The 20,589-nt window shown below is 45.9% G+C and overlaps 1 protein-coding gene across 2 annotated transcripts in view; it reads left to right on the forward strand.

Annotated features, from left to right (window-relative positions):
- The window catches only part of kmt2ca (lysine (K)-specific methyltransferase 2Ca), a 106,250-nt gene that overhangs the window by 65,413 nt on the left and 20,248 nt on the right, over nucleotides 1-20,589 (forward strand). For both annotated transcript variants that reach the window (XM_047350429.1, XM_047350430.1), the window contains exons 40-60: nucleotides 3,132-3,377; nucleotides 3,456-3,784; nucleotides 3,863-4,020; nucleotides 4,102-4,497; nucleotides 4,601-4,926; nucleotides 5,003-5,099; nucleotides 5,204-5,596; nucleotides 5,946-6,057; nucleotides 6,143-6,209; nucleotides 6,300-6,363; nucleotides 12,405-12,637; nucleotides 13,051-13,452; nucleotides 13,780-13,887; nucleotides 16,211-17,038; nucleotides 18,803-19,060; nucleotides 19,143-19,304; nucleotides 19,396-19,557; nucleotides 19,637-19,769; nucleotides 19,859-19,976; nucleotides 20,059-20,234; nucleotides 20,320-20,423. In XM_047350429.1, coding sequence (XP_047206385.1) covers nucleotides 3,132-3,377; nucleotides 3,456-3,784; nucleotides 3,863-4,020; nucleotides 4,102-4,497; nucleotides 4,601-4,926; nucleotides 5,003-5,099; nucleotides 5,204-5,596; nucleotides 5,946-6,057; nucleotides 6,143-6,209; nucleotides 6,300-6,363; nucleotides 12,405-12,637; nucleotides 13,051-13,452; nucleotides 13,780-13,887; nucleotides 16,211-17,038; nucleotides 18,803-19,060; nucleotides 19,143-19,304; nucleotides 19,396-19,557; nucleotides 19,637-19,769; nucleotides 19,859-19,976; nucleotides 20,059-20,234; nucleotides 20,320-20,423 — 4,872 coding nt within the window. The remainder of the gene's footprint in view (nucleotides 1-3,131; nucleotides 3,378-3,455; nucleotides 3,785-3,862; nucleotides 4,021-4,101; nucleotides 4,498-4,600; nucleotides 4,927-5,002; nucleotides 5,100-5,203; nucleotides 5,597-5,945; nucleotides 6,058-6,142; nucleotides 6,210-6,299; nucleotides 6,364-12,404; nucleotides 12,638-13,050; nucleotides 13,453-13,779; nucleotides 13,888-16,210; nucleotides 17,039-18,802; nucleotides 19,061-19,142; nucleotides 19,305-19,395; nucleotides 19,558-19,636; nucleotides 19,770-19,858; nucleotides 19,977-20,058; nucleotides 20,235-20,319; nucleotides 20,424-20,589) is intronic.

Raw genomic sequence — 20,589 nt, forward strand, 5'->3', positions numbered from 1 at the left:
TCTACCTGCACTAAAGATCACTTAAAGATGATAGGTTCTTTCAGCGTCAGAAGACCAGGAAAGCTCCAGGACCTGATGGTATTCCCATCTTTACTCATATTTTTAACAGGTCTCTGGAGCTACGTGTCGTTCCTCCCTGCTTCAAACACTCCACCATCATCCCGATCTCTAAGTAATCCATTCCTCTGACGTCTCTGGTCATGAAATCCTTTGAGCATCTGGCGTTGAAACACTTGAAGGATGTCACAGGCCCCCTCCTGGGATCTCTTGCAGTTTGCTCACCAGGCAAACAGGTTGGCACACGATGCGGTAAACTAGGGTCTACACATCATCCTGAATCATCTGGACCACCCAGGGAGGTACACCAGGATCCTGTCTTTGAACCTCAGCTCGGTCTTCAACACCATCAACCGAGGCATCCTCCACCAGAAGCTCATCCAGCTCAAAGTCCCATCCTCCACCTGTCAGTGGATCAACAGCTTCCTGACTGACCAGCAGCAGGTGAGGCTGGGGAACATCTTCTACCACTTAGGAACCTTTAGCACCAGCGCCCCCCTGTGGTGTGTTCTCTCCCCACTCTACACAAATGACTGGACCTCAGCGGACCCGTCTGTGAACCTCCTGAACTTTGCAGATGACACCACTGTCATTGGACTGATCCAGGACGCTGATGAGTCTGCATACAGACAGCAGGTGGATCAGCTGGTACACTGGTGCAGTCAGAACTACCTTGAACTCAACCCACTAAAGACTGTGGAGATGATGGTGGACTTTTGGAGAACACCACCCCCACATCCCTCCTTCACCATCCTCAACAACATTGTGTCAGCTGGAGACGACTTCTGGTTCCTAAGAGCCACCATTTCTCAGAACCTGAGATGGTCTTCACACACAGACAATGTTCAGAAGAAGGTCCAGCAGAGACTGTACTTCCTGAGGCAACTCAAGAAGTTCAACCTTCCACAGGAGCTGCTGGTCATCTTCTACACTGCCATCATTCAGTCTGTCCTGTATTCATCCATCTCAGTGTGGTTTGGATCATCCACAAAAGAGGACAGGTCCAGACTGCAACGAATAATCAGGACTGCAGAGAGAATAATCAGGGCTGACCTTCCCTCCATCCAGAACTTATACAGGTCAAGGGTCAGGAAAAGTGCAGCTAACCTCTCTGCAGACCCCACACACGCTGCACATAAACTGTTTAGGCTTTGACCTTCAGGTGGCGCTACAGAGCACTGTCTGCTAAAACCAGCCGCCACAGAGACAGTTTGTTCCTCCAGGCTGTTTCTCTAATGGACACCATGAACAGTGGAGATGATCATGGACTTCAGAAAGAGTACAGCCCCACTCACCCCCATCAGCCTGTGTGACTCTCCAGTCTCCATGGTGGACTACCATAATTTTCTGGGCACCATCATCGCTCAGGATCTCAACTGGGAGCTGAACATCATCTCCCTCACCAAGAAGGCTCAGAAGAGAATTTATCTCCTGCCACAACTGAAGAAGTTCAGCCTGCCAAAGACAATGATGGTGCACTTCTACTCCACCATCATTGAGTCCATCCTCTCCTCCTCCATCACCATCTGGTTCACTGCTGCCACCATCAAGGACCAGGGCAGGTTGCCGCGTATCATTCGCTCTGCAGTGAGGATGATTGGCTGCAATCTTCCTTCTCTTCAGGAACTGCCTCCAGGACTGGGAGGCGAGCAGGAAAGATCACAGCTGACCCCTCCCACCCTGGACACAAACTGTTTCTGAGTCTCCCCTCTGGCAGGAGACAGCGATCCATCAGGACCAGAACCTCTCGCCACAAAAACAGCTTCTTCCCTCCCGTCTGCAGCTAGCCTCATTAACAAGGTCCTGATCCCCCACTGACACTTTCCCCTTGCAAATAGGACCAATATTTCAGCTAATTCTGATTCTGATCAGCCTGAGTAGTCAGCAACTCTGCTGGAAACAAATATGCACATCTGCACTATTATAACCTGCATTTATTTTTTCTTTGAGAAAAAGTGATGTACATACACATACATCTACATACTGCTTCATTATTTTTATTTTGTTTAAATTTTATATATTTATAGTTAATGCTACGATGTGAGCGCTGGAAACCGAAGTCAAATTCCTTGTTTGTGCACATAATCTTGGCTAATGAAACTAGTTCTGATTCTGTTTCCCTGCTTCTTGTGTGTGCTACTGAAAACGCCCAATGGCAAAGGGGCTTAGTGTCAAATCCATCCAACAACAGTGTGGGGAGAGGTGCAGCTTGTCTGCAGCACAAATCTGTACGTTAACAGTATTATGGGTCTTTTGTTTCTGATGCGCAGAGCCAAACCACCGACTTTACTTTAATTAGAAGCCTGGGGACCGGAAGACGAGTGCTGCTGAAAAATCTAGGCAGTTAAATATGAGATGGATTTAAAATTTATAGTAATTATGTCGGGTTTTGGACCCAGTGGAGAATGTTCTGGGATGGAGAACACACCATGATGTCTTGCCTTATGGAAGTTGTTTCTCCTTGAGAAACGGTAATGTACATTACTTTTAGCTATTTTATTATACAGACTAGAACATCCAGTCTATTTATTGGTCAGTTGTGTTTGAGGCAGTAGAACCAAATGTACAGTTGTGTTCAGAATAATAGCAGTGTGTTTTAAAACGTGAATAAAGCTCAAAATCCTTTGAATAGTTTTTATTTCCATTCACTGGGAACTTAGCACATTATATTCTAAGTCAAACCAGAAGAAAAAGTAATCAGTTACTCGAGAAAATGATGAAAAATCAACATTGGTTCAACTAAATAACATTGTCTGCATTTTCCTTTACAAACTAAGATATTTACTGACTAAACTGAAAAATCTTTAGGACTTATCACTCCTGTGAATCATTATACTAATTAGGTCGAACCTCTGGTTCTGAGAACAGCCTCACATCTGTGCTCGACCCGGTTCTGGCACATGTGAACTCTGATTGGACTTTTCTTTGTTCTCAATTTTAGGGTGGGTACCAGGTTCCACTCTGTCAGACTGGTTCCTGTTCCCTGTCTGGGTGTCAGATGAAACACAACCAGGGATCCTGACAAACGTCTTTTTTTGTCCTGTTCTGGTCCTGATTGTTTCTTCTCTGTTCAGCTTCATCAGTCTCCAGGACGAAAACACGACTTGTTTCCCAGAACCAGCAGCAGTCAAAGCGGGAAGCACTCTGGGATGCCTGAAGAGGGGGTCTTCCACACAGTAGGTCAGGACGCCTTGGAAAAGGGTCACATAACAGCCGGCCCATCAACGATGAAGAAGTCCGGGACTGGTGACCTGTCTTCTCTGGAGGGAGTGATGAGCATACTGCCTCAGCTTGATGACTCTGAGGAGAAACTGCAACAGGTAGGGCAGGTGTTCTTCACTGTTTAATTTAACTCTTTCTATGGATGTATGATGTTCCTCTGTGGTCGTCCTGTGTAGCGTCTGTGGCTTCGACAGCGCATCCTCAGGAACCAGCAGAACCAAAAGATCGCCCTACGGCAAGAGAAAGGTCTGCTGGAACCCACCTCAGGACCTGGTGGTTCTGGCACTCCTCTTCACAGCTGGCCCTCTGAGGACTTGTCCACCATTCCTCATGCAGACCCGTTTGGACGCCCTCCCCCGCCATACCCTGGGACAGTGAGGCCTCCTGCTCCCGGGTTTACTGGACGTCTCACAGGCGAGCAGATGAGTGGCTTCACTTCAGGGGAGGCTCCCATCCCTAGACACAACCTCCGTAGAGATCATTGTGTGAGAGGACAAGCTGTGAGGTATAAAACAACAGAACTAGATCCAGATTATTTGACTGTCGGATCTGTTTCTGTTACAGTTTCTTTTCCTTTTTCCAGGTTTGGTGTGTCTCAGGGAACTCCAGTAGGCCTTCAGGACCCCTCAGTTCGTCCATCCCTAGAACAGGGAAACCTGGGCCAGTTGAGATCGGTGCCTGCAGCATTCACTGGAATTCGGTCACTGATGCATCCCAACCTTGCCGGACCAGTGATGCCAGGTCTGAACTGATGACTGAATAAGAACCTGTTCAACTCTGGAAAGGTCTTGGTTCATGTCTACCCATCTTTGACTCTCATAGGTGTCCCCCAGCTCATCGTCCCACGGTCTCAGCCCCCTCAGCAGCATGGCATCATGCCTTACATCGAGCTCCGGCACCATGCCGCAGAGAATCGTCTGAGGCTGCCGTTCCCCCTGCCAACACCCCCAGAGCCACAGGAGGCCATGCAGATGCCCACCAGAGACCCCAACAAGTCTTCTGCAGCACGTCCTGGCTCAGTTAAGATGGGAGAGGCAGGGTTGGACCAGCAAACTGTGGAACTGGACCAGCAGCACCTGGGTCCCGGTGAGGCTGCACTCCCCAGGTCTGATGGGATTGAGCAGCACCTGGAAGGAGAGGACTCGGCCGTCAAGGACCTAGAAGATGTTGAGGTCAAGGACCTGGTGGACTTAAATCTGAACCTGGACCCGGAGGATGGTATGAGCCTGCAGGCTGGAGCCTGATGCTCAAAATCAGTTTCCCTTTGATGTTTACTCTGTCTGCTTGTTACAAAAAATCAGTCCGACTGGTTCTATTGTAGGTAAAGAAGACCTGGACCTGGGTCCTAATGATTTACATCTGGACGACTTTCTTCTGACCGGTAAATTCGACCTGATTGCCTATGCTGACCCAGAGCTCAACTTGGAGGACAAAAAAGACATGTTCAATGAGGAGCTGGACCTAGGGGAGCCAGCAGAGGACCGGGAGGGGGGCCGAGCCTTCAGGAAACCTGATGGCCCTGCCAATTTTCCATGCCGTGCAAAACAGGAAGTGAAGGAAGCTAAGAAGGCTGAAGCAGATACGCCAGCACCTCTTCCTTTGGCTACCAGTAGACCTCCAGGAGCTCCATCTGCCTTTATGAACAAGGTAGATCATTGACTGCTTTATAATTTTGGACCAGTCACAGAACAGATGATTTATTTCTAATTTAATTTCTCTCCAGACAAAGCTGGAGGGCTCTGGTGCTGTTTCAGGCCCTGCTCCAGTTGTCCCAGACCAAGAGCAAACTCTGTCCTCTGTTCACCGCCTAATGTCTCAAGGTAACCCCCACACAAACACACACACACACATATACACAATAAACACCACCGCTTCAAGTGATGAAGTATATATCCATGATGACGAGTCTCTCCTCCTTCACTAGGGGAGCCATCTGTATTTAAGCATCACCAGAGACCATTTGGATCCACACCTATCCTCCAACGTCAGTGCCCGATTCCTTCGGGTCCGACTCCTCAGAGTTCCCCCACAATGCCTCAAATTCAGTCAAGCCATCCTCCTCAGCCTCAACCTCTGAACCCCCAGAATCAGCCTCCCCATCCAGGCACTGAAACCCAGGGTGTGAGCTCTGTCAGCTTTCTTGAACACCAGGTTCCAGTGGAGAACCAAAACAAGACAAGGCCTCTGCTGCTGGAAGAGCAGCCGCTCCTCCTGCAGGACCTGCTGGACCAAGAACGGCAAGAGCAACAGCAGCAGAAGCAGATGCAGGCCCTGATCCGACAGAGGTCTGGTTCTGAGTCTGGATTCTCCAACCTAGGTAAGACTAGAATCCATCAGACCATATAGGCTATAAACTATAAAAGACCAGCAAATCAGACGTCTCAAACTCTACACTGACTGGATTCATCACCAATACCCAAGCAGAACTTGAACCAGAATCTGACCGTCGAGCCAATTTGCTCCATGACAGGATTGCTGTCTGGTTAGCCTAAAAATCTTCAGCACTGTGTGGTTAGTTTACCCTCAGAACCTTCAGGGGTGTGGTTAGTTTAATCTCTGAACTTTTAGGAGTTACTATGATTAGTTGATGTCTGGACATTCAGGAGTCAGTGTGGTGAGTTTATAGTCCCTGAACCTTTAGAACTCTGTGATTCTGTGTTCTACAGGTTGCGAGTCCATCTCTGACCCGATCATGAAGGCCAAGATGCAGGCTCTGAAAGGTATCAACAGAGTGATGAGTCAGGGGAACCTGGGCCTGAACCCAATAGTCATCAACAGGTACTGAATAATTTCATCAGAACCTTCCAGGGTTTGGTATTTGTATTGTGGACTCTATTTCTTATTGTATCCTCTATTAACACAGATTCCAGCAGACTCCAGGGACCCCGGGCCCTGAGTTAACTCCTCAGTCTCCTCACCTCCTAGGACAAGTACGTAGCTCCTCGGCAATTACCCAACAGGTCCCATCATCTTAATCATAGTCCTCTGGAAACTAAACATCTTTGTTTTTTTTCTGTCAGGATGGGAAGTTGAACCCTCAGCTTGTACGACGAACCCCCCCCAGCTTTGGCCCCGGCCTCATCAGTGAGCATCAGAGCACAAATCAATTGATTTAATAATTTCACAACGTTTTACTGAGTTGGTAAAAATGATTTGCCTTGTAGTGTTTTCCCGGGTGCTCCACTTATAGATGCTCCTCCACGCCTGGTTTTTAATAACTAGATACATTTGTGGGATGTGGAACGTCAATTAACGGGAAATGAACCAGATCTGGTGTGAGGTTGATTGATACGAGTTACATAGTCTGACATAGACACACAGTTTAGACTCTGCAATCCAATATCTATAGAGGGTATGGGATCTGACCTGCATCAGACGAGTTTGCAATACACAGAACCCCCAGGCTCATGACCTTGGTGTCGGACATTTGCCCAGAAAGTGAAAGGGTCACCAGGGGAATGTTCTGACTATCTGTGCTTATGCACAGCAGATGAATAGCAGATTACCCATTTTCTGGATGTGTCCTGGAAGGGGTGCCATTTGGATATGGTGTTGTTCCTGGGGAGCTTCAGTGCCCGTGTGGACAATGATGGTGGCAACTGCCTCCCTAATCTGAATCAGTTGTGTTGTTTAGTAATTGGACTTCTGTGCTAGGTGTGTAGAGTCCATAACTAACACAATTTGTAAGCACAAGGTGCTAGTACTAGTTACCAAGCCACTTTGGGTCAAAGGTTGACAATCAATGCTGTAATCATATTGTGACAACGTGATTGCCATATTTAAACATGCACTGCACACAAACTTAAGGTCACGCGCCACTTGCCTTCTGTTGAGTCAGCGCGCTCAGATTCTACATTTATTTGGATCAGCAGTTCCAGGGATGTGAGGCCCGCTGTCATTTTCTAAAAAGGGCAAGCAGATATGATCTTCTGTCAGCTGTTATCATCCATTATGTCACTGCTACTTTCCTAGGGTGGAAAGATCCACTGACTCCCCCTAAACGGTGTTCAGCTCCTCACAGGGGGGCCTCCTGAACGAGATTTAAACTAGCTGCAGATTTGACTGTTGCGTAGGGTTTAATTGCTTAAATGAGACTAAATGGAGTCGACAGATCTTTCCTGAAATTCTTTTCTTAAAAATGACAGCTGGGCGCCCCCACAGAAGTCCGGGGTTAGATGCTGACTTCACGAGAACAAGTGGGGTGTGGCCATAAGCTTGTGTGCAGTTCAGGCTTAAAAGGAGAGAAATCAGGCTGTCACAGTATCATCACACCTGTAGCATTATTCTGAATCAAGCAAGTTTCTTTTACGTACCAGGGGACGTCAGGGCCATGGAGTCTGAATTGCTCTATTTTCAGAGCTGCCATTGGATATGCAGCTTCCAGGGGCAGGGGCGTGAATGTCATTGGTGCCATCTGCAGGGCAACCGAAGGACACATTACTGGACACCAATGGTAATTGAAACAGTCAAGCTTAAAAAAAAACCTTTAGGGTGGGTGCTTGCTTGGTTCGGAGGACTTCTGAATAAAAAAAACAAGGGCACTGGGTGTCCAGAGGGCCTGAAGCTTGTGTGTTTGAAGAAGCCAAACTATCCATCTATCAGCTATCGAGGGATAACACATCTCTGTCTCCCAGGAATGGTTTACTCTGATTTGGAGGAAAGGAGACACCAACTGATTGTCAAAACCTGGGAAGGAGCAGTGCTAAATTATTGACCGGGGGCCGGTTTGACTGTACAGTTCACATTCATTGTATTGGATCTGGGGAATGATTATGGCTGTCCCCTAAGGTATTTTGTGGGGGCTGTTTCATAAATACTGAGTACCTGTGTGGCTTGAAAAGGAGGGTGTCTGGTTCAGAGACATTGGGGTCTCATGTTTGCTTTTTGCAGATAATGCTGTTCTTTAAACCAGGGGTTTCCAAAGTGGGGGTCGGGACCCCCCAGGTGTCGCAGGACACCCAAGTGGGGGGTCGCAAGATGATTTTCAGAGTCATTGTGATGTGACCCCTTAGGAGTGTGGAGGGCCAAAAGGGACACGATTAAATAAATTAATATATCATGAAATCTATAAATGTGCCATAAATTATTTATTTAATGCATTAAAGAACTGAATATATTATTAAATTATGAAATGCACAATTAAACAATTGTGTCAATTAAATAAATATAGTATTTAAATCATTAAATTCAATAATTAAATGTCATTTTAAAATGAATTTATAAAAAAAAATATATTTTACTCTGTATTTATGATTTGCAACCAGCTGGGATGAGAGTCAGTTCTAAGTGTAAGGCTGTTTTAGGTGAACCGGTCCCTCTAGGTCGAATGTCAAGGTCTTTTTCAAGTGGAGGAGTTGAAGTATCCTCCACAAGTATCTTGTTCATGATCAATGGTGAGATTCAGTGGGAGATAAATAGCTGATTCGGGGCCTCATCTGCAGCCATGTGGCCGCTGCTCTGCTCTGTCATAGTGAAAGAAGCAGTTAAAATTAGCTTCTTCTGTGCAGTGATGGGACTCAATCCTACAGTGATTAGTCAGTCCCACTGGTGGAGCTTGACACAGAGCTGCTGCTCCTCTACATTCAAAGGAAACTATTGAGGTGGTCATTTTAATCAGGATGATCTCTTGTTGAGGTTTTCCTGGGACGTCCCACTTTTTCCTCCCAGACCTGTCACCCCCACAACCCTATCGTGGATAAGCAGGTGATGGATGGACATTTCAGAATCTCCATGTTTTTGTAACACCTCTGATTTCAGTTTCTACCTGGTTTGGTTATTTCTTGACTTACAAACAAAATGTATTAAAAACATTTACTTTAAATGGAGAACAGCTTAAACTGCACCCATGGGAGCTCTTCTTTAAACAGCCAAAGACCAGTTTACCTGTTTACCAATCACAAAAGGAAAAAATGACAATGTCCTTCCAGAAATCGTTTTATAGTTCACTCTTTTACCTCAACCTGGGAGGGCCACATGTATTCAGTTAAAATGAATATTATATATAATATTATATATAATTGACCCTAGATCCCATTTTACGTTTTGAAATGTAAAATGTTCCTGAGTATATAAAACACAATTAGAGAAATCCATGAGGAATGTGGGACCTCCTCTTTTTTTTTATTACCGAGCAGCTAATATCTGCTCCCAAACGATCTAGAGAGAACATCAGGCCTACTGATTGCTGGAGATTCAGTCCAGGACATTTCCTTGTTGATTCAGTGATCCCATGCTGTCTCCGGTCTGGGCTCAGATCAGGAACGATGTTCTTTCTACAGTCCCACACTATCTAACCAATTATTCCGATCCACCGCATCTTTTTTCCCTAAAACAAACTTGCATCATTGATCACTGATCACCAACCTAGTTGATGAGTTCCTCAGCCTAAAGCCATCAGGCTTCTTTATTTAGGTGAAACCATGAGGAGCACCTTGAAGGGGCTCGTAAACAAAAACATAGCGTATGCCCTTTTTCATGCAAGAGTTCAGATGTGTCAATAATGAACTGACCATGAAAATGTGAGCAGCTTCATTTTAATAGGTATGGGCAAGTTGAAGACGCCTAGAGAGAACGGCGGGGCCTGTGTATTGATGTGAGAACAATAACGATACACACCAGAGACGCATAATAAACAATTCTACATGTATGCAAATAGGGTCGGGCAAACGATTATTTTAGTAATCGAGTATTCTATTGAGTATTCTGACAATTAATCGAGTAATGGAATAAAAAATTCTGTTTTGCTTTACAGTAGAAGTATATGTAAAAGAAAATGCAAGTTCAAATTCAATTAGTTTTTACATAACATTTTATTGCTTAAAATGCAAAATAAATTCAAACATCACCTTTGGTTTTAAGTACAAAAACAGATGATAAATAAAACATTTCATATTAACTTAAAAATTATTGAGGCGTATTAGTTAAACGCTGGCTGTCTTTTACAGGTATTACACACTTTAAGTCTCAAGTTTGAAGTATGAAAAAACTTGAACATTTTTTTAATTTTGTGAAGGGGCAGTTTATCCTTACTGATGACGCTACTGCAGTACAAGTAAATCAGTGATTAATGCATTTAAGCTTCAATTACTTGATGTTTTATGTATAAATGTGAGGTTTGAAGCTGCATGAAATACAAACATTTTAGCTTTACAAAAGAATCTAAATCCTACATGCTGTTTTTACAGTTTACAAAAGTAAAAGTGATCTTTTCAATGTTAGCAATTGGTTAAGTAAATAGGTTTGAGTTTAAAAACTTGGCTACAAAGAACTGAATTTTAGTTTATTTAGAATTAGAGTTATTTTAAATAGGAAACGTTTATTCATGTTTTAATGAAGTTTATTATTATTAAGTTGGTCCAAAAATGTTATTTCAACTGAGCTGTAAACAAAAAAAACACTTATTGAAAATAAAGGCGAATGACGGCTTCCAAAGTAGAAGTTTTGGTGTAAAAAAGGAAAACCATACTAACTAAAACAATTGTTTAACCAGCAATATTCACTCTTAAGTATCTCGTAAATGAAGGCTAAGCCCATCAACAAATAAACGGCTTTTAGCTCATGCTGTTCATCTTTTGCTGTGCTTTTATCTTCAATTATGTTGGACTCTAGCGGTAGTGCTTCATGTTCTTTACTTTTGCCACATAGCCACTACAAATAATGTCATCACTCTTCTTAATCAGTGAGTACATAACGTATCAAAATGTATTTCCTTGTATATAAATAACACACCAGATGCTGCGCTAATGATCACAGATTGCAAAGGGAAAATAAACATCAACTGTTGGGAGCTCCGTAGCTCCCAACAAATATTTATATGAAATAGAAGATTCATTGAGGGTATAGCAGAGAATGGCAGGACATGGGGATGAAGATCACTGAACTTCTGGAAATCCAAACCTGGAACTGTGGTCTCTCTTCCTGCAGACCCGTCTGCATAAAACTTGTACTCGTCATCTTCCGCTTCATCCAGGACTGGAGCAACAGACTCAGTAGAGATACCCAGACGTCCCTCTCCCCTGAACTTATATAGCGCTTTTCCAGTCATACAGACCGCTCAAAGCGTTTTACACTAGCGCCACATTCACCCAATCACACTCACTAACGCTCACACATTCATACACCGATACGCAGATCGGTAGGCAACTTGAGGTTAAGTGCCTTGCCCAGGGGCACATCGACATATGGCAGGAGGAAGCTGGAATCGAACCCACAACCTTCTGATTGCAAGACGACTACTCTTCCTACTGAGCCACAGTCGCCTAAAGTGCACAATCATCGGTACTGCATTAAAATAGTTGTCTTACAGAACTGTGGCAAAACGGTTAATAATTAATACCAAAATAACTTAAATGTGAAACATTTCTGGCCACAAATATTCAGTTTTATTCTCTGGTACTTCCGTTGATTCCCAACATACCTACTAAACGTTTTATATTCACTTTCAGCCACCAGAGACAGATAACAGGTAGCGGGAAATCCCAGAGTGCCGGGCTGAGATCATGCCAAGATCCAACAGCCTGGTTTGGTTAGCTTAGCTTAGCCTATCAGCCGGACCAGCCTGGAAGTGGCGCTCCGCTGCTCCGAAAACTCAGAAAGAACATTTCAAAGTAGCCTCATTCATAAAAACCTGACTGCACAGATTAAGTTTTGAGGTCTACTTTATCGCTTAAAACATATTAAAACTACTTTTTGTGACACATTAATGGTATACAAACACTACATTTGTACACTTACCTGCACCATTACTGCAGCTGCTGGTGCCAAGCCTCGATGCACACAACCCTGCCTGCTTAACAATACCGGGGAAATCTGAAAAGTCGAACCTCAGACCAGGACACTTTACCCTTAAAAGTAAAGCCCCAGGAAAGTGAAATTCTTGTCCATAGAGCCATGTGAATAGGTAATATGAACTTGTCAGGAGATGGTTGTTTGTGTATACATTTGGGGTCATTTTGCCCTATTTATTGAAACTCCTGCATGTGTATTTTTAATTATATCTTAAATTAATCAGCTATTGGGTTACTATCACAAGATTTAAAACATAAAACCTGCAAGTTTAACTGAATACTGAAGGTCTTAAACACTGGGCAGATCCAACTTTTCATTCCCAAAATGTGTTCTTTCAGATGAGTCTCAAAGGCAACAGTACGAGGAGTGGCTCGGGGAGACGCAACAGCTCCTGCAGATGCAACAACGGCTCTTGGAGGACCAGATTGCAGTTCACCGCAAAGCCAAAAAGGCTATGTCAGCTAAGCAGAGATCGGCCAAGAGGGCAGGCCGAGCCTTTGCTGAAGAGGATGCTGCTCAGCTGCGGTGCATCAGTGAGCAGCAGGGGGCAGTCCAGAAACAGCTGGAGCAGGTACGCAGCTTAGACTTAATGGGTGACTCGTTGTGCGACATCGTTTGGCTGTACGTGACTGTTTAACTTGATTGGAATATGTATGACTCGGTTCAACTCTGTATAACTGCGTAACTTGGTTTGACCTTTGTTTGACCGAGTGCGACTCGTTTGACTGACTTGGCTAAGTGTAGTGTGTGACTCAGACTCTTGAGCAACAGGTAGACAGTGTGACTAATTTGTGATTTGGTGTGTGAGTCGGTTTGATTCTGTGAATTGGTGTGGGTATTTTACTCTGTGAGTCTGTGTGACCCAGTTTCTGTTTATCCTCATTAGGCTGTGTGCCTTTGGACTTTGACTCAGTCTGACTGTTTGGCTCTGTTAGACCCAGTAGGTGTCTCAATGTATAACTTGTTTTTTCTTTTTTTGTTCAGATCCGGAAGCAGCAGAAGGACCACACTGAACTTATTGAAGACTACAGGACCAAACAACAGCAAAGGATACTGCAGATCCCCACCCAGAATCCCCTGGGACAAACCATGGTCCCTTCAAAGTTCCACACAGGCGACCCAACCCCGGTCCAACCTCCAAACATCCCTGGCTGGACTCCAGGGTCTGGTCCTCCAGGGCCCATGAGTCAGAGGATACCTCCATATCTTACATCCCAGTTGCCACCCACCCTGCCTAACAACCCCCAGGGTCCCACACACATCCAGACCCCTCCATCCATGAGGCCTGTCCTCACAGCTCCAACACCAGATTTCACTATGGAACCTCAGGGCCCCTTAGTGGGGTCCCATGGAGCTTCAGGGGACGGAGCCACACCCCAACCTCAGGTAACTCTGACTGTTTTAGTCTGAGTAATTAAAGCATAGAGAAACCTCACAGATCTTCATCATAAAACAAAACTATATGGACTAAATACTTTCAAACAAAACCTGTTGTGTAACATCTTATTGTTCTGACCTATGGAGAGAACCCCTAGGATAGATGCTCTAAATCCCCACAACAGTATTTTAAAGCCAAAAGTGGTCAAGGTTTTTCTGAGTGCTGCGACATCAACTTAGTTTTTAACTGCTTGTTGTTTGGCTCACAAAAGGTTTCAAGGTTACATTTGGAGCTCTGCATGCACTGTCATGCTCATATCTCGGCCTCTTCTGCAGGTTAAATTTGATGACAACAACCCGTTCAGCGAAGGTTTCCTTGAGCGCGAAAGGCGGGAGCGCTTCAAAGAGCAGCAGGAGCGGCAGAGAGTTCAGCTGATGCAGGAGGTATAACACCACAGCACCATCAGCAACATGGAGGAGTTCCTCTTACTATGATTCAGACTGAGGACCAATTTTAAAACAAGTTGATTTATTTGTATTCACATTTCTTACCCACATTTCTTACCCAGCCTTCTGTTTATTACGCAAAAACAAATAATTTGGTGCTCTTTTACATTTCCTTTCAGTAGACTGAGTTAAGGTTGTAGATAATATCGTCACAGACTATGATCTGGTACAAACAGAACAGACCTGTAAAACTACCAGCAGATCAGGAGCTGTTTAGGTTTGTTGTTTAAGTCCCTTTTCTAGTCCCTACACAGCGTAGTTTAGCACACCCCAACTCACCTTAGGCTTTCCCATTGGCAATGGTTATGTGGAACCATTACTGTCTTCAGTACCTGCATGCTTGCTTGCAGATCTAACCGTTCCGATTTGTGCTGGAATGCGATCTGAGAAAACTGTCGATTACTGATTTGGTAGGGGACAGCGTCACTAGTCACAGCACGCGTATTATAACTAATATCTTCAACCGTGAATGCATGTACTTGACTTGAAATCTGTTTTTGATTAAATTTAATTTGTAAAGTGCCTTGAGAAGATATATGTTGTTAATTGGTGCTATATAAATAAAATGACTATAGACCTGTTGCCCTGACATCCCACATCATGAAGGTCCTAGAGAGACCCCTGTTGGCCCACCTGAGTAAGCAAACAATAAACCATCAGGACCTCCATCAGTTTGTTTATCGCTGTGGAGTTGGAGTTGAAGATGCCATCAAACACCTGCTTCAACAAACCCACTGTCATCTGGACAAAGCCAGCAGCACTGTGAGGATCATGTTCTTTGATTTCTCCAGAACATTTAATACAATCCAACCTGATTTGCTTTGTCAGAAACTCCAGAAGACTCAGGTGGAGGCCTCAACAATCTCCTGGATCAAAGACTACCTGACAAACAGACCACAGTTTGTGAGACTGAAGGGTTGTGAATCTAACCAGGTAGTCAGCAGCACAGGAGCACCACAGGGGACTGTACTCTCACCATTCCTTTTCACTCTGTACACCTCAGACCTCCAGGACCAGACAGACTCCTGTCATCTGCAGAAATACTCAGATGATTCTGGAGTTGTTGGTGGATCAGAGATGGACAAGAAGCTGAGTACAGGAAGGTGGTGGACCTCTTTGTGGCATGGTGTGGAAACAATCATCTCATTTTGAACGTGACTAAAACAAAGGAGATGATTGTAGATTTTAAGAGAAACAGGAATAAGTCAAAAACTATTTCCATCATGGGAGAAGAAGTGGAGGTGGTAGAGGAGTATAAATACCTCGGTGTTCACCTGGACAACAGACTAGAGTGGAGATGCAACTGTGAAGCCATCTACAAGAAGGGACAGAGCAGACTGTACTTCTTGAGGAAGCTTAGGTCATTTGCTGTTTGCAGCAAGATGCTGCATATCTTCTATAAGTCTGTTGTGGAGAATCTGATCTCTTCTCCATCATCTGCTGGGGAAGCAGCATCAGAACCAGGGACTTAAAAAAGCTCAACAAGCTGATAAAGAAGTCTGGTTCTGTTCTGGGGACTCCTCTGGAACTTCTGGAGATCATTGTGGAAAGATGGATTCTTCATAAAATGAAGAACATTATGGAGAACCCTGAGCATCCTCTTCATCAGACTGTCCTACAACAACAGAGTGTCTTCAGTCAGAGGCTTCTTCAGATCTGCTGTAAGACGGAGCGCTACAGGAGATCCTTCCTGCCCACAAACATCAGCATCTACAACGGCTCTTTGAGGAAACCTTCATAATATGAGCTACAACAACATTTAATTTCCCTTTGGGATTAATAAAGTATTTTTGAATTGAATTGAATTGAAACCTTTAAATCGTTGTAGCCTCGGCTTATTGTGGATATGAGCACTATAGCAAGCTAGCATTAGGTAGCGTTAGCTTACCCTCACACGTTCTCTAGCTGGTACCGCTCCATGGCTTCCCTCCCTCTCCTGATCCAGAGTGCTTCGTCTTGTAGCCCGCAGCATCTCGGGCTCTTCCTTCACTCTGAGTCTGACAACAGCTAAAGACCAAGCAGTATGTCTTCCATTGTTGTTGTGTTTCTTTAACTACAAATTACATCACGTTACTTTTTTGTACTGTGGGGCCACTTCGCTTTTGACAATCCCACCCACATTGAGATGGTATCAGTTGTAATGGTTACCAGCCAAACTGTGCAGAGTAGAACTGACCCGAGATGAACCTCGCTGAGTAAGTACTAATGGAAAAGGGGCATTAGATGTCGTTTAGTCATTTCTGTGTTGGTTTCCTCTCAGGTGGAGCGTCAACGTGCCCTGCAGCAGAGTCTGGAACAGCAAGACCTTCTTGGGTCTGCAGCAGTTGGTGTGCCTGGAACATGCATCACACAAATACGAGGACCTATTCCTGGTGAATCATTTAGACCACCACCATTCGCCAGTGAGGACAGTGTGTCCCAGGTACCTTTTTGCAGCTCTGAGCCTGGACTGGACTTTCTTCAGTCCTCTTCAGCCTCCAGACCTCCACATAAAGTCCAGGGGCCTGCAGGAGGACCCTTACCCCCTCAGACAAGCCTCCATCAAGGCTTCACAGGAGGATCCTTGCACCCCAGAGCTTCTCCCACTGCAGGGGTACTTCCTGCAGTTGCTGCAGAGCGAGGTAAGGATGTGGCTGCACCCACCCTCCAGTCCAGACTAAGGCTGCTGGGACAAGTGCATCCAACAAGGATCAGTCCTCATCTCTTTGGACATGATTCCTCCTCATCCTCGCCATTGACCCCACTGCCCTCCTCTGGAGGTCCTGACTCCCTCATCAACCTCAGCTTTGACATCATCCCTGATAACCAACCAAAGAAGAATAGCAGAAGAAGCAACAGAGGTGAAGAAGCAGGAGCTAGAACACCTCTGTCACCACACTCTGACATCACAGCCCCACCTACTCCGGCTGTCTCAGACAAGTCTTCCTCCACACCCACCCACCAATCAGATGTCCCCCTCTCTGGCCTGGCTCTGTCCCCTGACTTAGAGAGGCAGCTACCAGCAAGCTCAACATTCCAGCAGAGAGGCAACATCTTGGGCATGGAGGGCCAGATAGACCACCTATCTGTAAATTGCCTGGAGGTCAAGGTCAGTAATTTTAGTTCTACTGTTGCTCTGCTCCACTGGGTCTATATCAGGATTGTATATCAGTACTCCCATAAGTGGTATTACTCAGGAGTAATAATAATAATAATATACTTTTCATCTGCCCAAGTTTGGTGACAGGTGAAGGCAGAAGCCTTGGTGTGCTAATTCTTAATCTGGCTTTAGGGACATGGAATGTCACTTTTCTGGCAGGTGAGGAGCCAGAGCTGTTGTATGAACAGTAGCCGGTAAAAATATTTGGACTGACCCCTACACACAGCTTGGGGTGTGGAACACAACTGCTGGATAGGGGCTGGACTCTCTTCTACTCCAGAGTTGCCCAGGGAGAGAGACGCCGGGTAGGGGGTGGAGATACTCACAAGGCCTCAGCTTAGTGGTTTGATTGATTACGTTTTCTCCACAGTGAATGAGAGGGTCAACTATTTGCGACTTCAGGTTCCAAGGGTGATGTTTCTGACTGTTGTCTGTGCTTATACACCAAACAGCAGTTCAGATGACCTGGCCTTCTTGGAGTCTCTGGATGGTGTCCCGGAAGGGGCGCCCTCTAGTGATTCAGTGGTGCTCCAGGGGGATTTCAGTGCCAATATAGAGAGCTACGGCGTCATCTTGGAGGGGTGTGATCAGGAAGAATGGCCTCCCCAATCTGAACCCGAGTTGTTTTGTTGTTTTACTTTTGTGCAAGGCATGGAATGTCCATAACAAGCACCATGTTTGAGCACAAAGTATACCTGGTACCAGACCGGCCTGGGCCAAAGGTTGATCGATTTTAATCCTGGACACTCGGGTGAAGACACGGGTGGAGCTGTCAACCAGTGACCACCTGGTAGTGTGTTGGATCCGGTGGCAGGAGACACTGTTGGACAGACCCAGCAAACCCAAACAAGTGGTGAGAGTGAGTTGGGAACGTCTGGCAGAGGAACTTGTCCGAGTGATCTTCAATTCACTCCTCTGGGAGAATTTCTCTCCTGTCCTGAGGGAGGTTCAGGGACCATCAATGTGGATTTGGCTTTCCTGAACTGTGCAGTGGCAAACAGAGTACCCACTGGTGGACACCAGTGGTGATGGAAGCTGTCAGGCTGAAGAAGGTCTTAAGGGCTTGGTTGTCCTCAGGGACCCCTGAAACAACTGACAGGTACCGGGTGGCCGGAGGGACCACCCGGTACACGAAGAGTGTTGGGGCGGGGTGCTGCGGGAGTATGGGTTGCCTGGATGGCTTTTTAAGAGCTATCCAATCCTTGTATTCCCAAAGGAAGAGTCGTATCAGGAAGTTGGGACTGTTCACAGTGTACGTTGGACTCCACCAGGTGTGCCCCTTGTCAATGATACTGTTTGTGGTGTACAAGATCTCAACCCTAACCCATGATTTGGTTCTGTTGGCTTCTTCAGGCAATGACCTGCAGTGTGCACTCGAACGGTTTGTTGCAGAGTTTGAAGTGGATGAGAGTCAGGCCCTTTTAAGTCTGAGGCCATGGTTCTCGACTGGAAAAAGGCGGATCGCCCCATCTTATTTGGGGGTCAGTCTCTGCCTCAAGCAGAGAAGTTGAGTATCTTGGTCTCTTGTTCATGAGTTATAGTACGATGAAGCGGGACCTCTGACAGATGAATTGTTCCTGCTCACTCTCTGCTTTCTGTGTCAGCAATGTGCTAAAGTGTGTGTCGGTGATGTGTTCACACTGTGCCAATACCAAGTAGTACCACAGTGATCTATCAGTCTTACAACAGCCTGTTTAATGTTCCCTCCTGCAGGAGGAGCAAATGGAGGCACAGGCCTGTTGGAGAAATCCTGTGAAGATGGAGGAGGGTGGGTGTGATAACCTCTCCCCCCCTGCCTCTCAGTGGGGAGATGGAGGGAAAGAGCTGCTCAGACACCTGTTGAGGGACAAGACTTCACCTGTAATGATGCCATCCCCTACCAGACATACCCAACCTACTGCGCACCGCCAGCTGTTCAATGACAGTGTGCGGTCCATAGAGAAGGATGGATCTGGTTTCCCTTTCAACACAGTGAGTAATCAGCAGATTCATTACAAGAACTCTTCTGAATGGTGTTTGTGTTGCTCAGGTTTTCTGTGTCTGTTTGCGTCAGGTGGCGCTGACAGATGGTCCTGGTCCAAAGAAAATTCAGCGCAGTAAGAGACCAAATCATCCTGACAAAGACAGAGCTCCACCTAAGTCCAAGAGGAGGAAGAGGGAGGAGGAAGAGGAAGAGAAGAGCTTCCCTGACCCACTGAGGTCCCAGCTGAGACAGGTAAAGCCCTGCCTCCTTCATAAAGCTCACATTTTGATTAAACATGTCTACATTCACATGCACTCTGGTCCTCGATCTGTCCTCCCCTTAGTTGTCGGTGCTGCCACTCATGGAGCCCATCCTGCGGGTGGATCTGAGCCTTTTACCACTGTTCGGCAACTCCACTCTAGGCAGAGATTCCCGGCTGAGGGGCTCCTTTGGGAACGCCTCCTTGGATGGCGTCTCGGACTTCTACTCCCAGCTCATTTATAAGGTACAGCTGCGCCACTCCCACAGTGACACCACAGCAACTGTTAATCACTTACCTGCTGTGTCTCCTCTCTCTCCTACAGAATAACCTCAGTAACCCCCCCACACCACCGGCCTCCCTGCCCCCCACCCCTCCACCTGTTAACAGACAGAAAATGGCCAACGGCTTTGCCACAATGGAGGAGCTTAGCAGAAAGGACATCAGCGAACAGGAAGGTGAGGGTTAGACGCTCAGTGCCTGTTTTGTCAGGAGCCTGGAGTGTTTACCTTTGCTGGTAACACCTATATTCTCACCTCAATGAAAGGCCTGTCGACAGTGAAGCACAAAGAGGAGGAACTTCTAAATCTAAACCATGTGTCCAAGACTGTAGATGTCCCAGCGTCCCTGCCAACCCCGCCCCACAACAACCAGGAGGAGCTCAGGTAAGCCCCACCAACTTGACAGAGTTAACGTGTGCAGCAAATACATTCAATGAGTGGTTTTCTTCTGCATGGGTTTTCCCAGGGTCCAGGAGCCGTTAGAGTGCCACAGTCCGGATGGTTTTGTGCCATCATCATCTCCGGAGAGCGTAGTAGACATGGAGGTCAGCAGGTACCCTGATCTGTCTTTCATCAAGCTGGAGCTGCCCTCACCCTGCCCGTCGCCTACAATACCCATCATTCCCTGCACCTTGAGAAAAGGTCAGTTAGGTGACGCTACTTAATTGTGTTTATTTTCTGTTCCACACCTGTGATGATATGTTTCATCTGTTTTCGGACTTTGCAGTGAAACAGGAAGTGAAGACGGGATCACACCTCCAGGTTCAGTCCACCTGCTCGAACACAGACCTGGTTACCATAGCAATCACTCTGAACCCAGCTGCCTCTCAGGTAAATGTCTGTGGAGTCATTCATAGTTCCACTCATATGATGCATGCTGATCATGCAATCAGAAATTTGAGGGTTCGTTACCAGCTTCCTCCCCTGCTCCCCTATTTATGTGTGTGCGATTGTGTGCCACTGGGTGAATGTGACCCTAGTGTTAAGCACTGTGAGT

Source organism: Girardinichthys multiradiatus, chromosome 21 (assembly GCF_021462225.1).
Source record: "Girardinichthys multiradiatus isolate DD_20200921_A chromosome 21, DD_fGirMul_XY1, whole genome shotgun sequence".
Classification (NCBI taxonomy): domain Eukaryota; kingdom Metazoa; phylum Chordata; class Actinopteri; order Cyprinodontiformes; family Goodeidae; genus Girardinichthys; species Girardinichthys multiradiatus.